This window comes from Phytophthora cinnamomi (assembly GCF_018691715.1).
Source record: "Phytophthora cinnamomi strain GKB4 chromosome Unknown Contig106, whole genome shotgun sequence".
Classification (NCBI taxonomy): Eukaryota; Oomycota; class Peronosporomycetes; order Peronosporales; family Peronosporaceae; genus Phytophthora; species Phytophthora cinnamomi.
This window is the reverse complement of record NW_027151039.1, coordinates 275,756-295,013: the sequence shown is the minus strand read 5'-3', so window position 1 is coordinate 295,013 and position 19,258 is coordinate 275,756. Positions and strand designations below refer to the sequence as shown.

At 58.0% G+C, this 19,258-nt stretch overlaps 5 protein-coding genes across 6 annotated transcripts; 1 reads left to right on the top strand and 4 right to left on the bottom strand.

Annotated features, from left to right (window-relative positions):
- Positions 1-291: 291 nt before the first annotated feature.
- IUM83_17385 (Enzymatic Polyprotein) lies at positions 292-4,135 on the top strand (the record flags this gene model as incomplete). Its single annotated transcript, XM_067942338.1, has 3 exons — positions 292-765; positions 815-1,285; positions 3,377-4,135. The coding sequence occupies 3 exons, from the start codon at positions 292-294 to the stop codon at positions 4,133-4,135; spliced, it is 1,704 nt and encodes a 567-aa protein (XP_067782520.1).
- Positions 4,136-6,887: 2,752 nt separating this feature from the next.
- Positions 6,888-9,233, bottom strand: IUM83_17384 (uncharacterized protein; the record flags this gene model as incomplete). The annotated part of the gene is made up of 1 exon (XM_067942337.1): positions 6,888-9,233. One exon carries the CDS (start codon positions 9,231-9,233, stop codon positions 6,888-6,890), a length of 2,346 nt encoding a protein of 781 aa, XP_067782471.1.
- A 161-nt stretch (positions 9,234-9,394) lies between these two features.
- On the bottom strand, positions 9,395-13,306 carry IUM83_17383 (uncharacterized protein; the record flags this gene model as incomplete). Its single annotated transcript, XM_067942336.1, has 1 exon — positions 9,395-13,306. One exon carries the CDS (start codon positions 13,304-13,306, stop codon positions 9,395-9,397), a length of 3,912 nt encoding a protein of 1,303 aa, XP_067782525.1.
- A 324-nt stretch (positions 13,307-13,630) lies between these two features.
- Positions 13,631-14,476, bottom strand: IUM83_17382 (uncharacterized protein; the record flags this gene model as incomplete). The annotated part of the gene is made up of 1 exon (XM_067942335.1): positions 13,631-14,476. One exon carries the CDS (start codon positions 14,474-14,476, stop codon positions 13,631-13,633), a length of 846 nt encoding a protein of 281 aa, XP_067782526.1.
- A 1,452-nt stretch (positions 14,477-15,928) lies between these two features.
- IUM83_17381 (Phosphoinositol transporter) lies at positions 15,929-18,964 on the bottom strand (the record flags this gene model as incomplete). Of its 2 annotated transcripts, XM_067942334.1 has the most annotated exons (2): positions 15,929-18,400; positions 18,584-18,958. In XM_067942334.1, the coding sequence occupies 2 exons, from the start codon at positions 18,956-18,958 to the stop codon at positions 15,929-15,931; spliced, it is 2,847 nt and encodes a 948-aa protein (XP_067782523.1). The 2 variants fall into 2 exon arrangements, with proteins under 2 accessions (XP_067782523.1, XP_067782522.1); XM_067942333.1 differs by having other exon boundaries at positions 15,929-18,964.
- Positions 18,965-19,258: the final 294 nt, after the last annotated feature.

Below are 19,258 nucleotides of genomic sequence, written 5' to 3'. Positions count from 1 at the left end.
GACAACGAGGATCATGGCAAGCGGACTTTGAGTCTGGGGATGGTGCCGTGAACGACGCGAACGAACGCATCCGCGGTAAAGACGATGGGGAGATGCGGTCTGGGGATGGCGTGCCACGCACCGACCCCAGAAGGCGACGGGAGGAACGGCGGAGGTCTGGGGACGGTGCCGGACGGCAGGTGCTGGTGGCCTCTCCGGCAGCCGCCGAGGTTAGTGGCGTCAAAGAGCCGACACAGCGACGTGTGACATTCGCTGGCGTCGAGGCGGAGTCAGTGAGCGACGACATGGAGCATGGGCAAGAAGATGGAAGCGGAGCGGCAGCTCCACAAGCGGCAGAAGCGGCTTGCGCATATCAAGGAGCGTCGAGAACGGCGCGCTGAGCACGAAGGGCTGGCGGCCGAACTGGCGGAGAATGGAATGGCGACGACGGTGGTGTCAACTCGCAGGCAAGAAGCGGGCAAGGCACCAGCATCACGACCGGTGGATGGCGCGAGTGACACAGCGCTGGAGCGTTCCAGGGCGAGGCGACGTTCGGAGAAGCGCCTGCGCAAGGCGAGAGCCAACGAACAACGTGAGATGCGAGAAGCGCTGGCAAAGCTAACGCAACCAGCGGTGGCTTACCGAGCTGTCGAGGAGGCGTATCGACGACACGGAGCCGACACGGGGAGAATTTTGAGCCGCGAGGAGGCCGAAGCAATTGGCTTTACGCTTCCAAGTACTACGAGAGGGCGGATTCGGAAGGCGACAAAAGAGCGATACACGGCAGTACGTGTACCACAGTGGCAGGGTGTACGCGTGCTCCCGTGTGGAGAAGATGGACCAGCAGTACCGGCCGATGCGCGTTGGTCAACTGCCCTCAGTACAGGCGCCGACGGTAAGTACGTTACCGACGGCGGTGGTAAGAGTCCAGGGCGAGCAGCGGCGGATCAAGCCCGACACGGGCGCACAATACAGTGTGGCCGGCGAAAAATGGCGGCAGTACGGCGAGAAGCAGCACAAACTACCTCCGTTAGACTACGTAGAGGGGTTCACGGCCGTGGTATCCCGCGTGCTGGGCGCATGGGGGTTCAAGTTTCGTACGCAGTACGAACAGACCATGGAGGTCGACGCGCTAATCGTCGAGGGCGCGACGGAGGAATTCCTCTTGGGTGAGGACTGGATGCTCAGGAAGGGAGTCAAGATCGACTTCATCTCGTGTGAGATGAAATGGCACGAGGACGACACGAAGAAGATCGTGCCGTTCCAGTGCTCAAGCGGTAGTAGGCACCCAGGGCGAGCAGCAAGAGTACGACTAGTGCGGACAGCGCGAGTGCGGACATGGACTTGTCATAATGCGGAGTTAGGAGTGGCCGCGCCCGAAGGCACTGTGGGGTTGTTCGTGCCCACCCGACGCGTAGAGCCACACCTGTTCCTAGCTCCTACTTTGTCGACAGTGCACGGAGGCAAGGTCGTTGTGCCAGTGATGAACATCGAAGGCAGATCTGTGAGGCTGCCAAGGAGAGAGGCGCTGGGTACGTGGACGCCGACAGCAAACGACGTCGAGGTACTCGAGATGACGGGCGTGTTCGGCAGGACCGTGTGCGGCGATGTCTGGACACATGCGCCATAACAAGACGCCGTTGAGCAACGAAGACGATTTGGTGCTGGGAGAAATGGACGATCACGACAAAGAACTTCTATTACAACTCTTACGCAACTACCCTGAACTACTAGAGCCGAGAAGTGGATGCCCACCGATGGCGAAGCTGGGCGTAACGCACGAGATTTTCACTGGAAGTAAGGCGCCGGTCAAAGTGAGACTGCGGCGACACTCACACGCAGAACAGAGCATTGTAGATGAACATGTGGAGAAGATGCTGAAGGACGACGTGATCGAAGAGGGTAACGCCGCGTGGAGATTTCCTGTTGTGCTAGTGAAAAACAAGGACGGCATGGTGAGATTCTGTATAGACTACAACACGATCACTAAGCGAGATGCCTACCCCTTACCACGCATCGATGACACCTTGGACCACATGCATGGAACCAGGCGCTTCACCAGCTTGGACTTGCATGCTGGGTACTGGCAGGTGCCAGTAGCCGAGAAGGACCGAGACAAGACCGGATTCATCACCAGGAGAGGGCTATTCAGATTTGTGAGAATGCCCTTCGGCTTGGCAAATGCGCCAGGCACATTTCAACGAATGATGAACGCAGTGTTACGAGGGCTAACATGGCAAAGCTGTTTAGTCTATTTAGATGATGTTATTGTCTTTTCTAAGGGCGATGTGGCGCAGCACATCGTGCAGCTGGCGGTAGTGTTCGAACGGCTGGCAAAGGCAGGGTTGTCGTTGAAAGCCAGCAAGTGCGTTTTCGCGGCGACGAGATTGAACTATTTGGGCCACGAACTGGATGCTGAAGGCGTCCGACCGATGACAAGCTTGGTGGACAGCGTCGTGCGGTTCCCAACCCCGACAGACGCCGCAGCAGTGAATAGATTCGTACACATGGCGGGATATTATCGGCGTTTCGTACCGGATTTCGCGAGCAAAGCAGCTCCTATGACGCTAGTACTACGGAAGGGAGATGTGTGGCGATGGGCGGAACCACAGCAAGCCGCCTTTGAGAGACTGACGTTGGAGTTGACGCAGAGGCCGTTGTTGGCCTACCCAGACTTTTCGAAGCCGTTCAAATTAGTTACGGATGCGTCGAAGGTGAGGCTCGGGGCCGCGCTGACCCAAGATCAAGGGCAGGGCGAGCAGCCGATAGCCTACGCGTCTAAGATCAATTCCGAGACGATGGCGGCATACACCATTACCGAGTTAGAATGTGCGGTGGTCGTATGGGCGGTAAAGCTGTTTAGACCGTACCTGTATGGTCGTAGATTTGAGCTCGTGCCGGATCACGCGGCGCTCAAATGGTTGATGACGTCAAAAGAATGGACAGGGCGGCTGAACCACTGGGCGCTACAATTACAAGAATATGATTATCTACAGACCGGGCACTAGCAACGTCGTTGCTGATGCACTTTCGCGGGCCCCGGTAGACTCTGTAGTGGGTGTGGCGTAAGTGGACCGGGCGGAACAGGCAGCGAGGAGCAGCTGACTGATCAAGCCGTCCTTAGGGAGCAAGCTAGAGATCGCACGGTGAAGAACCTCCGGCGTAAGGGCAAGTATCACGACAGAGCCATCGTGGTGGAGGACGAGATTGTCTACATCGTGCAGAGCGACGGAAGCGGGTCGTACTACCCACCGCCTTGTGGGCCGCGGCTCTGAAGGAAGGGCATGACTCGATCTATTCGGGCCATTTACGCGTTGCGCGGAACTATTGGTGGCCAGATATGCAGGCCTACGTACGCAGATGGGTGCAGTCATGCTGAGACTGCGGGTCGAGGAAGACGAAGCCGAGGGAGGTCATCCCGCCTCTCAGGAGTCAGGGCGTGGGCAGCGCGGGTGACCGCTGGGCGCTCGATGTCGCAGGACCTTTGCCTGTCACGACCGACGGCAACTACGTAGTGGCGGCTATTGACTACGCTACGAGATACGCTGTGGTGGTAGTGGTGCCGCACCACACAGCGCAGGATATTGCGAAGTTTATCGCGAATAAGTTGGTGTTCGTGTTCGGCCCCATGCGCGAGGTCATCATGGACGGAGAACCGGAACTGAACGGGAAGGTATTGGACGCGTTAGTGAAGGCTCTACAGGCGAAGCAGATTACGCCTGTACCCTACAGACCTGCCTTGTTGGGGCTGGTGGAACGCTTCCATTGGTCCTGGAAGGACATGGTCGCGATGTATGTGGCGGAAGCTCAGGACGACTGGGACCAGTGGCTACACTGCGCGGCGTACGCGTACAATGGCGCCAAGCACTCAGCTACCAGATACAGCCCGAACGAGCTCATGATGGGAAGGAAATCACGAGCGCCGAGCGAGCTGCTACGCAGCAGCGGCGTCACGCAGACTGGTAAACAACGTCACAAAAGATACGAGTGCCGCGCACGCAGCGCTGGCGAAGGACCAACTGCGTCGCAAGCGATACTACAACCGGCGAGTCGGCCGAGACAGCAGCACGACGAGGACCTGACGCTGACGGTCACGGCGAAGCCGGTGCTGATACGGAAGGCGCCACAGTCGAGGATGGACGGGGAGCAACGGTGAAGTCGCTTCCTGGACGAGGGCGTGCACGTTGGCAGCCTCCCATGTCCGAACTCCTGCAAGCGGAGACTGCTGGGTACATCGTGGAGCGAGTACGACGAAGGGTGCGCAACCGCGCAGGACGCTACGTGCGCGAGCACCAAGTGGAGTACAGCATGGGGCCAGGGAGACCAACAGGACGACGATGCTGCCAAGGTCGCGGATGACCTTGGAGCCGGGGATGGCGTGTAGTGGGTTGGCTCGTCGCGTAGTGCAAGGCCACGAACGAGCACTGCCAGATGATCGCGTGGCGGTGATCGACTTGACGTGAGGCGAGTACGGTGGACAAGTGGCCAAATCGGGTCGTAGTGTGGAACAAAATACGGGTGGTGACGAGGGCGAGCCAGCGGGTTAGTTCCACCAGCCACCGACGGGCGTTGAGCAAGCAGTGGAAGGTTGAAGTGGCGATAGCGACGGTAGAAGATCGCAGGCGTGGGGCGGCACGCCGAAGGACAAGGACGAAGAGTATGCAAGCGAGGCGAGGCGAGATCAAGAGCAGGAACGTGAGGCTGTGAGGCCTTGACGTACCGGTGAGGGAGAGGTCCAGTAGGCTAGGAAGGCGCCCGTGCAGTAGGAGTAGAGGTAGATCGACGGGGAGTAGGAGGGCAGCGAGCGGCGGTCGGCCGGCTCGACCCTCAGTTGCGATTTTTCACTGGTCAGTGGAGGGTCAAGACTAATGTACACAAGTTGAGCCGACGCAGGGTTACGGTTGAGACAGGTGAGCAGAGGCAGGCTCGTGCACAGATGAGGGCAGTGTTCGAATAGGGCGGCGGGACCGTGGAGAGAGACCACGGGGGCTGTGGTAGTTAGAGCTCCTCGGCCGAGGGACGACAGGGCTCGCATGTGCCAGTGTGCGAAGGGCTCTGCTGTCCGGTGCATATAACCGGGTTTACGAGCAGGAAGCGGCTAGTGGGGCCACCCGACCACAAGTGCTGATAATGCTTCCTCCCAGCCATCCCTATCCTAGCCATGCGTGCAGGCCAGTAAAGTCTGGTCGACACTGAACGGCTTCGCACTGGTAGACTCCCCTGCTAGCCGTGGCTCTCCCAACCGCTGAGGTGATCAACTTGTGCTAACTATCTACCTACGCTGTGGTGTAACAAGAAGGTCACACGAGGTGGAGATAACGACAACAGATCCTTATGCACGTTTTGTACAATAACTGATTATTACCTCTCTATCGCTGACGAAACTGACTTGATTAAAGTATGGCTGGCTTGAAACACTATTGTTATTCGAACAATGTCGTATTTTGCCTTGTTGTCGTTTTGCGCGTTCTTCGTAGGACTTTTGATATGCACTTTTTTGGTAACTATATCTTAGGATTTGAATACTGACAACCCCGACGCTAGGCACACCTTTGGTGGCACCAAGCTAAGGTAGCAGCTGAGGAACTACCCGCGTTGCGCTAGCACCTACCGATCTATCGCGGTTGATGCAGCCTGAATAAATGCCATACATGGTCACCTATTTGTTACCTCTTTTCCTGTCATCTGCTAAGGCCTACTTCTAAGGTATCCCCTCCGTCGAAAAGTTCGATTGGCCGCTTCTAGCTGTGCCAAAAGAGGCGTTCTCGCCTCCTTGGTAAGAGTCCCCAGAGCCTTTAGGGACGAATTGTCTGGCGCGCTGGCTTGTAGTCGACACCCCACTAACCACACGGTGTTCCAGGCAAAAAAACGCCTTTGCCGCTTTCGGTTACCGGTACGACGCATGAAATCGAATGTTAGCTCGAATACATCCGAACCTGCTCTGCACCATATTCATTCATACAAACTTCCTTAATTTTTGTTAAGGGCAAAACACTCATCGCAACCCCCAGACCCAACCACCCGCCAAACGCCACTGCTGCCACCTCAGCTTTCCAACTCTCACGTAACTTCTAGTTCGTCCAGCCTCTGAGCATCTCTCGGTACGTTGCGCTGAGGAAAAGTGAACAAAGCGCATGGTTTTATCGCTCTGAAAACGCTAGGCGTTCTTGTCCTAATTAGACGTTATACAGCCCATTCTCGCTAGCAATGCCGTCGCTATAGGCGTTCCCTGTTCAGCCACTTAGTGCTGTTTGCATCGGTGCGACAGGGAGAGGATCGGTAGCCTTAGTTTCCTCGTCATCGTTATTTAAGCGTGTGGGGACCTCTTCCAGTCTAAAGCAGTCTCCGGTGTCGTTGTCGGCTGCATTGAGCGGCGCCTGTAAGTCCTTGTGTCCGCGAGGGGGTGGCTGCTGGCTAGATGAGAAAAGGAGTGTGGCAGGTCATATGAACGGTTTGTTGTTCCTGCGGTAATGCATTTTACAGGTTCATGGACGCACTGTTAGGTTGTACAGTGCTTTTGCCGTCGTCTCGTAGCTTTCAGTTTTGGTCAATCGCATCATACGATTAGGCATCTCATGGGTCCTTGTGGATCTATAAATCACTCCAGCTGGCTGGTAGTCAAAGGGCTGTTCAAGGCAGCTCGCGAACGCCGCGTCATCTGCGCCAGCGCCGCCTCACCCGCCGACGCTGGGGCCACCGAGGCGCTCGCGTCCTCCTGCCCGTCCTCCACCTTCATGGGCGTCCTGCGTGAAACGAAAGGAGATGGATATCCCTAGAGGTAGTACCGTGATTTTCTAAAAGGGCGAAAAATGCGACCTTTTAACTTCATATTACTTGAATTTGTATAGAATACAAAATATAAGGGGCTCGCGAAAGGGGTAAAGTCCTCAGTACTACTGTAGTAGGTCTTAGTGATCGCAACGAAGGCAAACCGTGCGCGTTGCAGAAACGGCAGCGAATGCGAAGATGTTCTTCAGCAAGTGGTTGTCCAGATGCAGGAATGTGTCGTTTGTAGGCGTACCGTGGCCGCGAACGACACTCAGAAACGCCAGGCGGCATGGCAAAGGCAGCTTCTCCTTCTCAATGCAAAGTGTTTCTTGGTGGTGGGATTGAAACGCAGCCGAGTGCTTGTCAAACAACGCCGGCGACACCAATAGGTCAAGGTAAACCAACTTGTGGTTGGTCTTCAGCACGTCCAGGAACGCATCCACGTTTTCGTCGGTCATGGGGAATTGCTCGTTATCAGCGCTCAAGCACAACTCGCGCATCCCATTGGCGAGCGCACTGTTAGGGTCCCCCAGCTTCTTGGCGAAACGAGTGATGGTATCGGTGGACACGTTGCAGTACGCTAGACCGAGGCAGCGAACGTTCGCGTTGCCCTTCTCCACCTCGCCCATTAGTGCATCCAAGTCAATTCGCACGCTGTCCAGGAAAAGTTGATCCAGTTTTGGACACGCCTTGACGATATCGTGCACATCCAACGTAGTCGATCCGACCGTTTGTATTGAAAGCTTTCGCAGAGACCCGCCTATGAGCTGTAAGAAGCGAAGCAGTACCGGCATTTCTTGTTCTGCGTTGCTGTCGATAGAGAGCGAAAGCGACGTGATCCCATCAGGAGACCGACCAGGCTGAAGCAGCGCTTCAGAATCGTCATCTGAGATCATCCGAGCGTCCTCCGCTGCAATAACGCCGTTACCACGCCCAGGCACCAGTACATTCACCCACTCACTCTCGTCGTCGTTCTGCAATAGGCGGAACATGAAGTCGTCCACGGTTTCCATTGTGCTGCAGTCGTTAGGACTGGAAACCGACTCCTTGATGCGAACCGATGTGCCCTTCGGAACGCAGACATACTCGACAGCTCGTCCTCCCTCGGCATACGCAGCTTCCGCAGCATGGGTGGCTTGGCCAGGTTCTGGCACCTTTGCAGCGAGAACTCCAGCGATCGCGTCGACGTCTCCATGGCTGAGTTGGACGCCCATCAAGTTGATTTCCTCAATAGACGACCGTGAAGCTTCGCTGAAGAGTGCGTACGCCAACCACTGCCAACGCCACATTCGTTGCGCTGGTGTAAGAGGTCGGAACACGCCGCCCAACGTCAGTTTCCGCACCACAGACGCACCCGCGAGCGATGCACACAGCCCCGAGAAGGCCTGGTCGTCCATACCAAACATCGGGATGACAACCGAGTCGATGGCACTACGACGAACAGCTTGTGGCTGATCGTTCGGTCTTGAACTGATCGAGCAGCCTCCGAAGATGGTGTTGAACAGTATACCACAACGATAATGCGCCGCCAGAGTGCGTGGGTGGACTTCTCCAGGACGGAAGAACCCTGCCTCAACGTCCTGCTCCAGCGACAATTGCAGCTCCGAGAGCAGCACGTTTGGCATCCCCAGCGCCGTCAGCAGCACATTGTGGAGGTCCCGCGACACGGGGATCGTGCCGAAGCACATCTGCACCGACTCCAATTCATACGCGAAGTAGTGTCCGTCCGCCGTTCCGTCGTCTTCACAGCACGTCGGTGGTCCATGGGTCTCGCTCCCCTCCTCGTCCAGCAGTAGCGGCCGATACTCAGCTCCACGTCCGCCAGCCAGCCACTCGTTGTGCTTGCGCACCTCGTCCAGCGCGACGAGCAGCGAGCTCAAATGTGCCGACAGTACCGGTTGGCCTAGGTTCCACAAGTCCGTGAACTGCAGAGCGTACGGGATGGTGTTCCACCTGTTGACCGCCTCCTGTCGGCCCCCAGCTGCTCGGTGGAAGGCGAGAATGGTGAAAAGCGCATCTTGGTATCCTGCACTCGTGCGCGCGCCGTGCTCCGCCGTCTTGTTGACATGCAGCGGCGGTCGCGGCAAGAAGAACTGGCGGATGGTTGCGGCTGGCAGCAACGCGCTGTAGCGCAGGTGCTCGGCGTCGAACCGAAGCAGGAAGCGGGGCGCGAACTCCCCGTCCAATGTATCATCTCCGTCGTCCAGCTTGAGGTCGCAGCGCTCCAGCAGCAGCAGCTTCCAGGCTTCATTGTCGACTGCGGCCACGAGGCTCAGCAGCTCCAGCGCCTCTCGCAGCAGTCGGACGTCGCTCGCCTCCCGGTCCAGAATGGCCATGAGGGACGGCGGAGGACGCACCGAGACCCACCAGTACTCCCCCAGCGCCGAGTGGTCCGAGAATCGCCCTTCCGCCGCCAACCGGCCCCGCAGCACCGAGCACCACGGCTCCAGGAACGCGTACTTGTCAGCCACGGACGACGCCTGCATCGGAATCTTGGAAGGTCTCACAATGAGCCCAAGGATTTGCATCAGTGTAGCAGTGGGATGAGCATACAGAGACTGCCATTCGAAATCAAGTGGATGACGGCGCTACTAACGGTGTTTTGGTGCTTGGGTTGCGGACTGCACTTGTCGCTGTTGCATTGCGGCTACGAGGACGTCTCGGTGGTGGCATCCACTGGTGCAGGAGGCTCCGACGTCGGGATGTGGGGCAGTGGCAGCTCCTCCTCGCCGTCCTGGGACGTGGGGGACGACGGTGGTGGGTACAGCGCGTACGCCGTCAGCGGGTCCTGGTCGTTCAGCACCGTGTGCAGGCGCGCGAGGGCGGGGCTGGCACTCGGCGGCATCGACAGCCAGTGCACGTGCTGCGCCGTCGAGACCACGTCCGCGAACGTCTGGTGCTCCACGGTGACTTCCACCACCGGGATGGTCAGGTCCGGCACGTACCGCACCTCCTCTTGCTGCTGCTGGTGCTGCCCCGCCGTCTCGGTCACGGCCGTCGTCTCCTCGACCGCCTCGACTACTTCAGTCGTCATCACCGGCCCGGCCTCCGTCACTTCCTCGGTTGTCGTCACCTGCGCGGTCTCCTTCACTACTTCGGACTGCTCGGTGTCCTGCACTACTTCTACTTCCTGCTCTATCACCCTAACTTCCTTGGTCTCGTTCACCACCTCGGTCGTCGTCACTACCTCGGCACCCTTGACCTCCTTGATAGTCGTCACCTGCTCGGTCTGCTGCACGACTTCGGCCACCGCTACTTTGGCCTCCTCGGACTCGGTAGCTGCATCCTTTGCTTCCACTGCCTTGACTTCTTCAGCGTCTTTGACCTCTTCTACCTGCTTAACTACTTCGCTCACCGCTAGTTCCTCGTTTATCTCACCTTTAATTTCTTCAGTCTCACCAGCCAACTCTGCCTCGTTGACGTCTACGGCCTCGTTTGTTTTTGCTTCGATCTCCGCAACCACTTTAGCCTGCTCGGTGGCCTTAATGTCCGTCACGACTTCGGTCTGCTCGACAACTTTGGTCTCGGTCTCCCTCACGGCGTCGGCTTGCTTAACCACTTCGGTTTCGGTTAAAGTGTCGGTCTTCTCGTCCACCTCGATCTCCGTGGCGTCTTCAGCCTGCTCAGCCACCTTGGTGTAGGTCACCACTTTGGTCTGTTCGACCACTTCCGTCTCCGTCACGGCTTCGGCTACCTCAGTCTGTGTCACAACTTTCGCCTGCTCGACTATTTTGATTTCCGTCACGACTTTGGCCTTCTCGACGTCTTCGGTCTCCGCCACAACTTTGTTCTGCTCTGCTACCTCCATCGCCGTCACCACTTTAGTCTGCTCGGCAACTTCGGTCTTCTCGGTCTCTGCCATGACTACGGCCTTCTCGATGTCTGTGGTCTTCGCTACGACGCTGGTCTGCTCGACGGCTTCAGTCTCCGTCACGACTTTCGCCTGCTCAGTCACCTCGATTTCCGCCGCCACGTTGACCTGATCAGTCTCCGAAACGATTTCAGCCTGCTCAGCCACGTTGGTCTCCGTCGTCACATCCGCCTGCTCGACGGTTTTAACCTGTTCAGCCACCTTGGTCTTAGTCACGGCTACGGTCTGCTCAGCAACCTCCGTCTCCTCCACAGCTTTGGCCTGCTCGATCATATCGGCCTCCGTCGCCTCGCTCACCGGCGCAGCCTCAGTCTCCTCGGTTTTCAGGACTTCTTCGGCCGTCGCGACCACTTCGGAGGATTGCACACCCTTGTTGATCTCGCTAGCCTTCTCACGTTCAGAGGCAGCCAGCTGCGCCCGTTCACGGTTTTGGTTTTCGATCGCAACTTGTGCCTCAAGTTCCTTCTGCTTCTGCTTCTCTAGCGCCTCGAGTTTCGCCTTCTCTGCCGCGACGCGGATGCTTACCTCGCTCTCCGGTACTATGAAGGTATCGATAGTTCGAACAGCGGGACCAGCATTCTGCATTTCCAGTGACTCGAACTTTTCCTTCTCCGCTGACACACGAACACTAGCTTCGTTCTCTGGAACGATGAAAGTATCGATGGTCCGCACAGTCGCTTTGACTAACTTTTCCGGCGCCTCAAATTTTGCCTTTTCAGCGGAAACACGGACACTGGCTTCGCCCTCGGGCACAATGAAAGTATCGATGGTCCGAACAGCCGCCTTGACTAGCTTTTCGGGCGTCTCGAACTTTGCTTTTTCAGCGGAAACACGGACACTGGCTTCGCTCTCAGGAACGATGAAAGTATCGATAGTCCGCACAGTCGCCTTGGCTTGCTTCTCCGGCGTCTCAAATTTTGCCTTTTCAGCGGACACGCGCACGCTCGCTTCACTCTCAGGTACAATGAAAGTGTCGATTGTGCGCACAGACGGAGCAGCCGTCAACACTTGTTTCTCCAGGGCCTCAAACTTTGCCTTTTCGGCAGACACGCGAACGCTCGCCTCACTGTCAGCAACGATAAATGTGTCGATGGTTCGCTTGGCCGGGGCGGATGTCTTAACCTGGTTCTCGAACTTGGCCTTCTCAGCAGCCACACGAACGCTCGCTTCACTGTCCGCGACGATGAAAGTGTCAATAGTCCGCTTGGTAGGGGTGGCCGTGTTGGTGTGGTTCTCAAACTTCGCTTTCTCAGCAGAGACGCGAACACTCGCCTCGCTGTCCGCAACGATGAAGGAATCGATAGTCCGCACAGGAGCCGCAACAACGGAGTTCGCGCGCGTTTCAAACCGATGCGCGATACCTCGCACATTCGGGCTTTCAGCATCAGTGGTCGTGTATCGCCGGGCGTGAGGTTCGGGAGTGCGGCTGGAATTGAGGCTGGCAGTCTCGCTGGGCTTGGTAGGGGTGCTAAACACGTCCGACGATGATGACTCTTTCGCAAACTTCTCCTCCGCTTCCTTGGCCGCTTGCTTCTCTTTCTCCAATTGCTCGTACTTCTCCTTCTCGGCGCCGACACGAATGCTCTTTTCCGTCGGGAAAAAGCTGCGCACCGTGCGGAAGGACAGGTTGTCCAGCGACTGCTCCGCCTTCTTTTCGAAGCGGCTAGCCATGTTGCGGACACTCGACATCGCGGAGCTCTTCTTGGCCACCGGGTTCTGTCGTTTAACAGGGGACTTGGCTTCCACCTCTTCCTTGGCGCGCTGCGCAATCTGCGCATTGTACTTCTCCCTCTCCTGGCTGACGGAGATGCTGCGCTGCTTCTCCGAGAAGAAGTCGCGCTTCGTTCGGACCTTCAGGCTTTCCAACGGGTTCTCCTCTTCCTCGTGGGCTTCCAGGTGGTGCACCGCGTGCTTCACGGGCGACGCCCCGCTGAGGTCCAGCTTGGCCGCCGACGGCGTGCGGTGCGTCGTCGGCGAGACCTCTTCGCGAACTTCCAGGTGGTTCACGATGCTCTGCACCGGCGAGGGCGTCTTCAGCTCCAGCTGCGCCGCCGAGTCGGTGCGGTGCGCCCCGGTCTTGGACGCCACGCGGTCCGCGAAGCGCGAGATCATGGACGAGAACTTCTTGGGCGGCGTCTTCTCCGAGTGTTCCGCCTCGTGCTCGGGCTCCTCCGTCCCCCCCGTCCCCACCTCATTGTTCATCTCCATTGCTGCCGCCTGCTTCTCCTCCTTCTCCTCCGCGTCGTTCTTCTCCATGTCCTCGAGGCTCTGCAGGCTGTCGGCGTCCACGGAGCTGCCGATCGTGGCGGCCACCGAGTCGTCCACGTCGTCCGCGGCCTCTTGGGCACTGGGCGCCGTCTCTTCCGCCGCCACAGCCGCAGCCGCCGCCCTCCTGCTCTCTTCCTCCGCCTCCATCACCGCGTCCGCCGCCGCCAGCGCCGCCAGGTCCACCTCTGCCGCCGTGCTGCTCTCCTCCGCGAAGGGCTCCCCGTCCCCCGCCAAGTCCTCCGTCCGCACGCTGTCCCCGCCCACGGAGCTGCCGCGCGTGGCCGCCACGGACTCGTCCGCGTCCGCCGCGAGCGCCTGCGCCACGACCGCGGCCGCCACGGCCTCCGCGACCTCCTGCGCGGCCTGCGCCTGCGCCTGCGTCTCCGTCACGTCCTGCTGCTTCGGCCCCGAGGTCGCCATGATCCGCCGCCGCCCGCGCCGCCTGCTGTGCTGCGCTACAGTGTACAGACGCTCGGTAGCTGCTCGCTCGTCTGATAGTGCGGCGCATCGCGGCCTGGTCGGGTCGCGGCCCTCCGCTGCGTCATGGTGATGCGCATGCATGGGTTCGAGCTGCCAGCGGCGCAAAAAAGAGACGTCAAGTGGCTGCAATTGTGCGATTGCGAAAGGGTATTGCCACATTGTGCGCCCATGCTCCACGTGGCAAAGGCAATTGGGCCTCGAACATGTGGATGTATACTATACACACGGTATACATATGTGGCAGCAGCTTTATTGCGTTTTGGGTCAGTCGTCGTAGTGGATCGTCACGGCGCGCGTGGCGCACGTGGCGGCGAGGCCCAAAATATGGGTCAGCACGGCGTCGTCCAGCTCGATTAGTGTCTCTTGCTGTCGCCCGCGCACGGCGCTGAGGAAGGCCAGTTTGTGGACGGTGGACAACTTGTCCTTCACGACCGGTAACGGCTCTCCATGGTGTCGTCTGAAGTCCTCCTCGTGCAGACTCTGCAGCTCCGGACTCATGCCGAGACTGAGGAACGAGAGTCTGCGGTTGTTCTGCAGCATGGCCAACAGGGCCTGGACGTTCGCCTCGTCGAGGCTGCACGACGTCTCCGAGCCGGATACTCCGAGCTCCGTTAGGTGCTGGGCGATGTGGCTGCTGGGCGATGCGATGGCCTGCGCCAGTCGCGTGACCTGGTCCTTGGTGCTGAAGGCGTTCACGAGTCCCAGGCACTTAAGTCTGCATCCAGAGCGCTCGACGTCGAGGCAGAAGTCGCCTGCGCTCGCGAGCTCGACGCCCTCGAGGAAGAGGTCGGTCAGCTGCGGACACGCCTGGCCGATGGACGCCATGCTGATCCGGTACGAACCCACTGCGTACAGAGCGAGAGACTGCAGCGGGGTGCCGATGAGCTGCAGGAAATCTGCCAGCACTTCACCGCCGTCGTCACTGGCGTGGAGACCGAGAGCGAGCGTCAAGGCCTTCAAGCCACAGGGTGGCGCGGTGGCTGGAAGTTGCTCGACTTGTGTCGCACAGTGCTGGTTGATACGAGCGGTCCCGAATCCTGGTAAGACCACGTCGAAGTGATCGCTGTCGTCGTTCACAATGTGGAGCCACGAGTCTGCTTCTAGCAACATCGATGACGATCTGTCTTCAATTTCTCGTGCTGGATCGAGAAGTGTGAGCTCCGAGCCTTCCAGAAAATACCCCGAGGTATCGCGTCTCCAGTCACCAAGACTTAACAGGCTTTCCTCGGGTACGACCTCTGTCGATACGGTGGCTGGCGGGGAGTTTGAGTGTACCGTAACAGCGATAGCTAACGTATCCTCACGTGTTAGTTGAGCCGCCGTGATAAGAGCTCTTTGCACCGACGAATTTGTCGATGTCCTGAACAGCGCGTACGTCAGCCACTGCCATTTCCATCTTCTCACCTCAGCAGTGTCGGACATGCGGAACACACCATACAACCGAAGATGCTTCGTCACGGAAGCGGAGCTGATCGCGGAGCACAGAGCAGCAAATTGCCACTCATCACAGTCATGGCATCCAACGGAGAGTGTATCAACGCCTCCTTGCTTGGCATCATAGCAATGATCTCCTCTTCGTTCTTGGCCACACACCACCGTACGCAAGAAGCGCCCAACGCACTCTTGCATTTCTTCATAGTTATCTCCCGCTGCCTTTTTCAAGGAGAATGCAAACAACGAAAACGGTAGTCCTGAGCTCAACAAACTCGTGAGACGTTGGGTCAGCGACCAGGATATGTTCACTCCTCCAACATCGAGACGAATTGACTCCACCTCGAAAGGCAGCAAGCCTCCAGTAACATTGTCACGTCGTAGTTGAGCTTGGAGAATCCCCAGCATTGCGTTCAAGTCGCGTAGATGCGTCTCCAGTGTATCGTTAGGCAATGTCAGAAGCTCAAACTGCAGTTCAAATGGAATCCACGTCTCAACGCCGACAACACGTCGGGTCTTCAGACCCAGCGATGCTTCCACCTCCGCCAACTCCCGTCTAGCTTGCAAATAGTCATCACTCTCACATTGGGCGCCTGCTGTCACGAAAAACTCCTTGCACACCGCTGCGGGCGACAACGCTCCAGGCTCCACAAATTTTTCATTGAACACGAAGCGGAACCGCGGGCGCAATTCGCAGTCAAGCGGCTGGTCATCTTCATCCCTTGGAACTCGACACTGCTGCACCAGAAGAGCTCTCCACGCCGCATTGTCCACCACTGCAACACGGGCGAGCAAATCCAGCGCTTCCCGAATGCGACGTAGCGCTCTTGCATTCGCTTTTTCCGGCGCATGCGGCAGTCGCACCGCCACCCAATGGTATTCCCACCGCGCTGAGTTTTCAGCCGTCCGGCCTTCCAGGTGCAGCTTGCCACGCAGGACTTGGCACCAGGGATACAGGAAGGCCCAGAGGGCAGGAGGAGCGGCGTCGATTGCTGTCATGTTTGACACTCCGAGAGGGGATCAGGTAAAACAACCAATGGGATACTGGTATTTGCTGGTCAAGATGGGGAGCAGGGTGCTCTGCAGGTTACCAAGCTCCTCCACTTGCCATTGCTTTCAATCTACCTCGCCTTACTTCTTCTTGTCCATGCCCATTTTCTTGGTATACGGCACGGCGTGGCGGAGGTCAATGCAGTCCAGACGCACCGTGCCCAGAACACGCTCAGGCAACTCCATGACGCTTTGAGCCTCGATCACGAACGCCAAGTCGATGATGAGGTCGCGAGCGTAGCCCAGCAACAGGTTCAGGACGCCCGTGGCGACTGTACTGCTGCCGATGTCGTAGTCCGCCTCCAGGTAGTTCTTGCCCTGGTAATACTTCTGATAGATCTTGGTGCCGAGGATGGCCGGCGTGGTGCCGACGCCCTCGCGAATCGGCCACGTACCTTGCACCACGCGCGGGATCAGCTTGATGCGCTGCGTGCGGAAATCGTCGTTGGAGCCTCGTAGCACCTCGTGACAGAGGTCGGCAAACACGGAATTCTTCTTCAGCTCCGAGGGGTCCTCAGGCGTGAAGTACAGCACGAGCGAATGGTGTGGTGGGCCGGGCAACATGAAGTTGATGATGAAGATGAATGGCCGGTCTTCCACCGCTGGGTTAGGCCCGTTGGCTGCATCAAAACCGTCACCCACAAAAGAGGATACGCCGATGTGCTCGATTGCTTCGCTTGACTTGTACAGCTCCACGTTCACGAGACGACAAGCCTGACGAGCCGACGGAACCTTCGTCTTGGACGATAAATATTGTGGGCCCCGGACCATGAACCCTGCAGCGCTCGGTTCACTCCAAAACTTAGTTGGCAAACCATGGAGAACTGTGAGGTCAGTGCGATACCTCTCAAACATCGGGAACTTCTTTTCCGTGACAATCTGCTGGCTTGGAACAGGTGATTTCCCACCGAGAGTTGCCCGTCGACGATCTGAGGTCGCAGTCACTGGGCGTAAGGTTTGCAGCCCGTTAGAGGCTGTGATTGCCGTGATCATTTCGAGGAAAAATACGCCGTAAGCATGAACGTAATACCACGATCGCGCCAGCCTCGAGTCAATCCAACCGTTCGGGTTCATCTGAATTGTCAAGGTCACCCAGCACTCCTCAAAGTGGTTGTCCTGATCCTCTTGAACGCGTGGCGAGATGATAAATCCGCCGCCCATGATGTTTGCACGGACAACCCCAGAGTTGCGCGGGCAATCCGAGTGTGTTGTCGACTGGAAACAAATAAAATACGAGCCATCCGGCTCCATACGCCAGTAGCGTAGCATGCACAGCTCGCGAGCGCTCACAGATACTGGCCACAAAAATGTCGGGAACAGCTTCCAGTAGACAACGTCGCTGTGATCTTCCGTGTGCTCTTCCAGTACGCGCGCTTCGTCGATAACGTGGTTGGAAACGTAGAACGGGCTGTCAACTTTCATTAGCATCTCGAATACTTTCCGTGGAGATGCGTTCACCTTGAGACTTGTCCGCAGCGCAGGAGGCGGTGCAGACGTCCGGAGACTGTTATGGTGATTCACACGCTCAGTATCCACGCGTAATTTGTTCGAGAATTCGTATAGCTTCCAAGATGTCTCCTGCGAGAACGTAGCCGACGTACGGAAGCTTTTCGCAATGGACCGCGGCATTGATCCGAATGAACCTGAGCGCTGCCGGTTTCCTGAATGAAGAGCTCCGTTCGAATTTGATTTCCCCAGGGACTGCTGCGAATATGACCGTCCTCTCGGAACGGCGCTCGCCGACGCTGTCGTAGTGTGCAGCTTACTTTCCGGTAACGGGGTAAGAGAAGCTTCTTCCATGTCGGGGTCGTGATCCATGTACCAGTTGAGGTAGCGCTTCCACTGCTCCTCCGCTTGCGCGATGCACTCAAGAATGCTATTGCGCCACCAAACAGCAGTCTCGAGAGACTCAGCAGCCAGTGCGATGGGCCCCTTGCTGCGGCTCTGGGCCATCATAGCTCCTGCCGCACCAGCGCTTGCAGCGGCTGCCGCGCTCATACTCATACCCATGACACCAATACCAACTCCAGCCAAACCGCCGGTCAACACCACAGCCGTAGCTGCCGTGGCAGCAGCTGCAGCCGCTGCCGCGCGGTTCCGGAACTTGCGCGACGACGCCCGCTTCACGCTCGATCTTGCATCAAACTCCGTGTCGTGCGAGAGCATCGTCGAGTCTAGCGGGGAAGACGACTGAAACTCGCTGCCAAGACGCGACGGCGTCGTGCCGGGGGTCATCTCCATCCCAACGCCGCTCTCCTCAACGTCGTCGTTCGTGGCGTGGTTCAAGTGGCGAATGCGGAACGTAAAGAGCTTCTTGGTCTCAATCTTGCTGGGCGACTCCCTCACCTCGTCCACAGTCGTGCCGGGACCCAACACATACCACCCGCGCGGCTCCTTGTCCCCCTTCTTCCTGAAGTAGCACAAGAAGTGCGTGCCGTTGGGCGTGGAGCGGATCATGAAGTACCTCTCTCTCCACAAGTTCACATGCTGGCCCTTCTTGCGCAGCCAGCCTTCCATCCTGATCTCCCCGGCAGTGGGGGGCAGCACCTCCTCCTGACCAACATCCCCTGCATCAGCTGTTGACACTGGAGCAGCAGCAGCTCGAGTCGAAGAAGAAGTAGCAGCAGCAGAAGTTCCAGCACCTGCTGCACCCTGAGCGAACACGAGCTGGCGGTCGCGCTCGCGACACATCTCCTCCACTATCTGCAGCAGCCGGGGCTTCATGACCTCGCGCACGGTGCTGTCGTCCAGGCCCCTGGTCGTCGAGGACGGTGTGCCGGCGTCCGCGGCGGCCTCTGCAGCGCGTTTGCGGGCGCGGAACTCGGCCATGAGCTCGTCGTAGAAGCGTCGCGCACGCTCTTGGAACTGCGGGTCCTGCGCGGGCCGCAGCGTGCGCGTGTCGGCGCCAGACGCGGGCGCACCGGCGTGCACGCTGATGTAGAGCTTCTCCAGCGCCTTGAGCACCACGCGCTTGCCGTTCTCGCGGCTGGCGTAGCACGCCGTGATGTAGTCGGCGCACACGATGTCCAGCAGCATGTTGAGGCGGTCTCCGTCCAGCAGGATGTCCGGGATCATGCCCGTAGGCCGCGAAGAAGCGTCGTCCGCCTCCATGCTCAGGGGCGGCGATGACGATGCTGAAGTGTGACCATAATCGAGCGTTATTGGACTATTCCGGACTATAATTTGGATACATGTAATTATGTATAGCGAAATCAAGTGAAACGTTGTGATAGAAGACTGTGGACGAGGTTTGGGGCGTGACCTGATCCCAGTGTATCCTCGCGATACAGCAACAGCTCCGGACGTCATCAAGGTCGGCGATTGATCATGGTCAACGACCAAGAAGAAGATGAAGGACGCCGGTACATGTAGTTTTATACTTGAAAGGCAAACTGATTCATTATTGGTGGC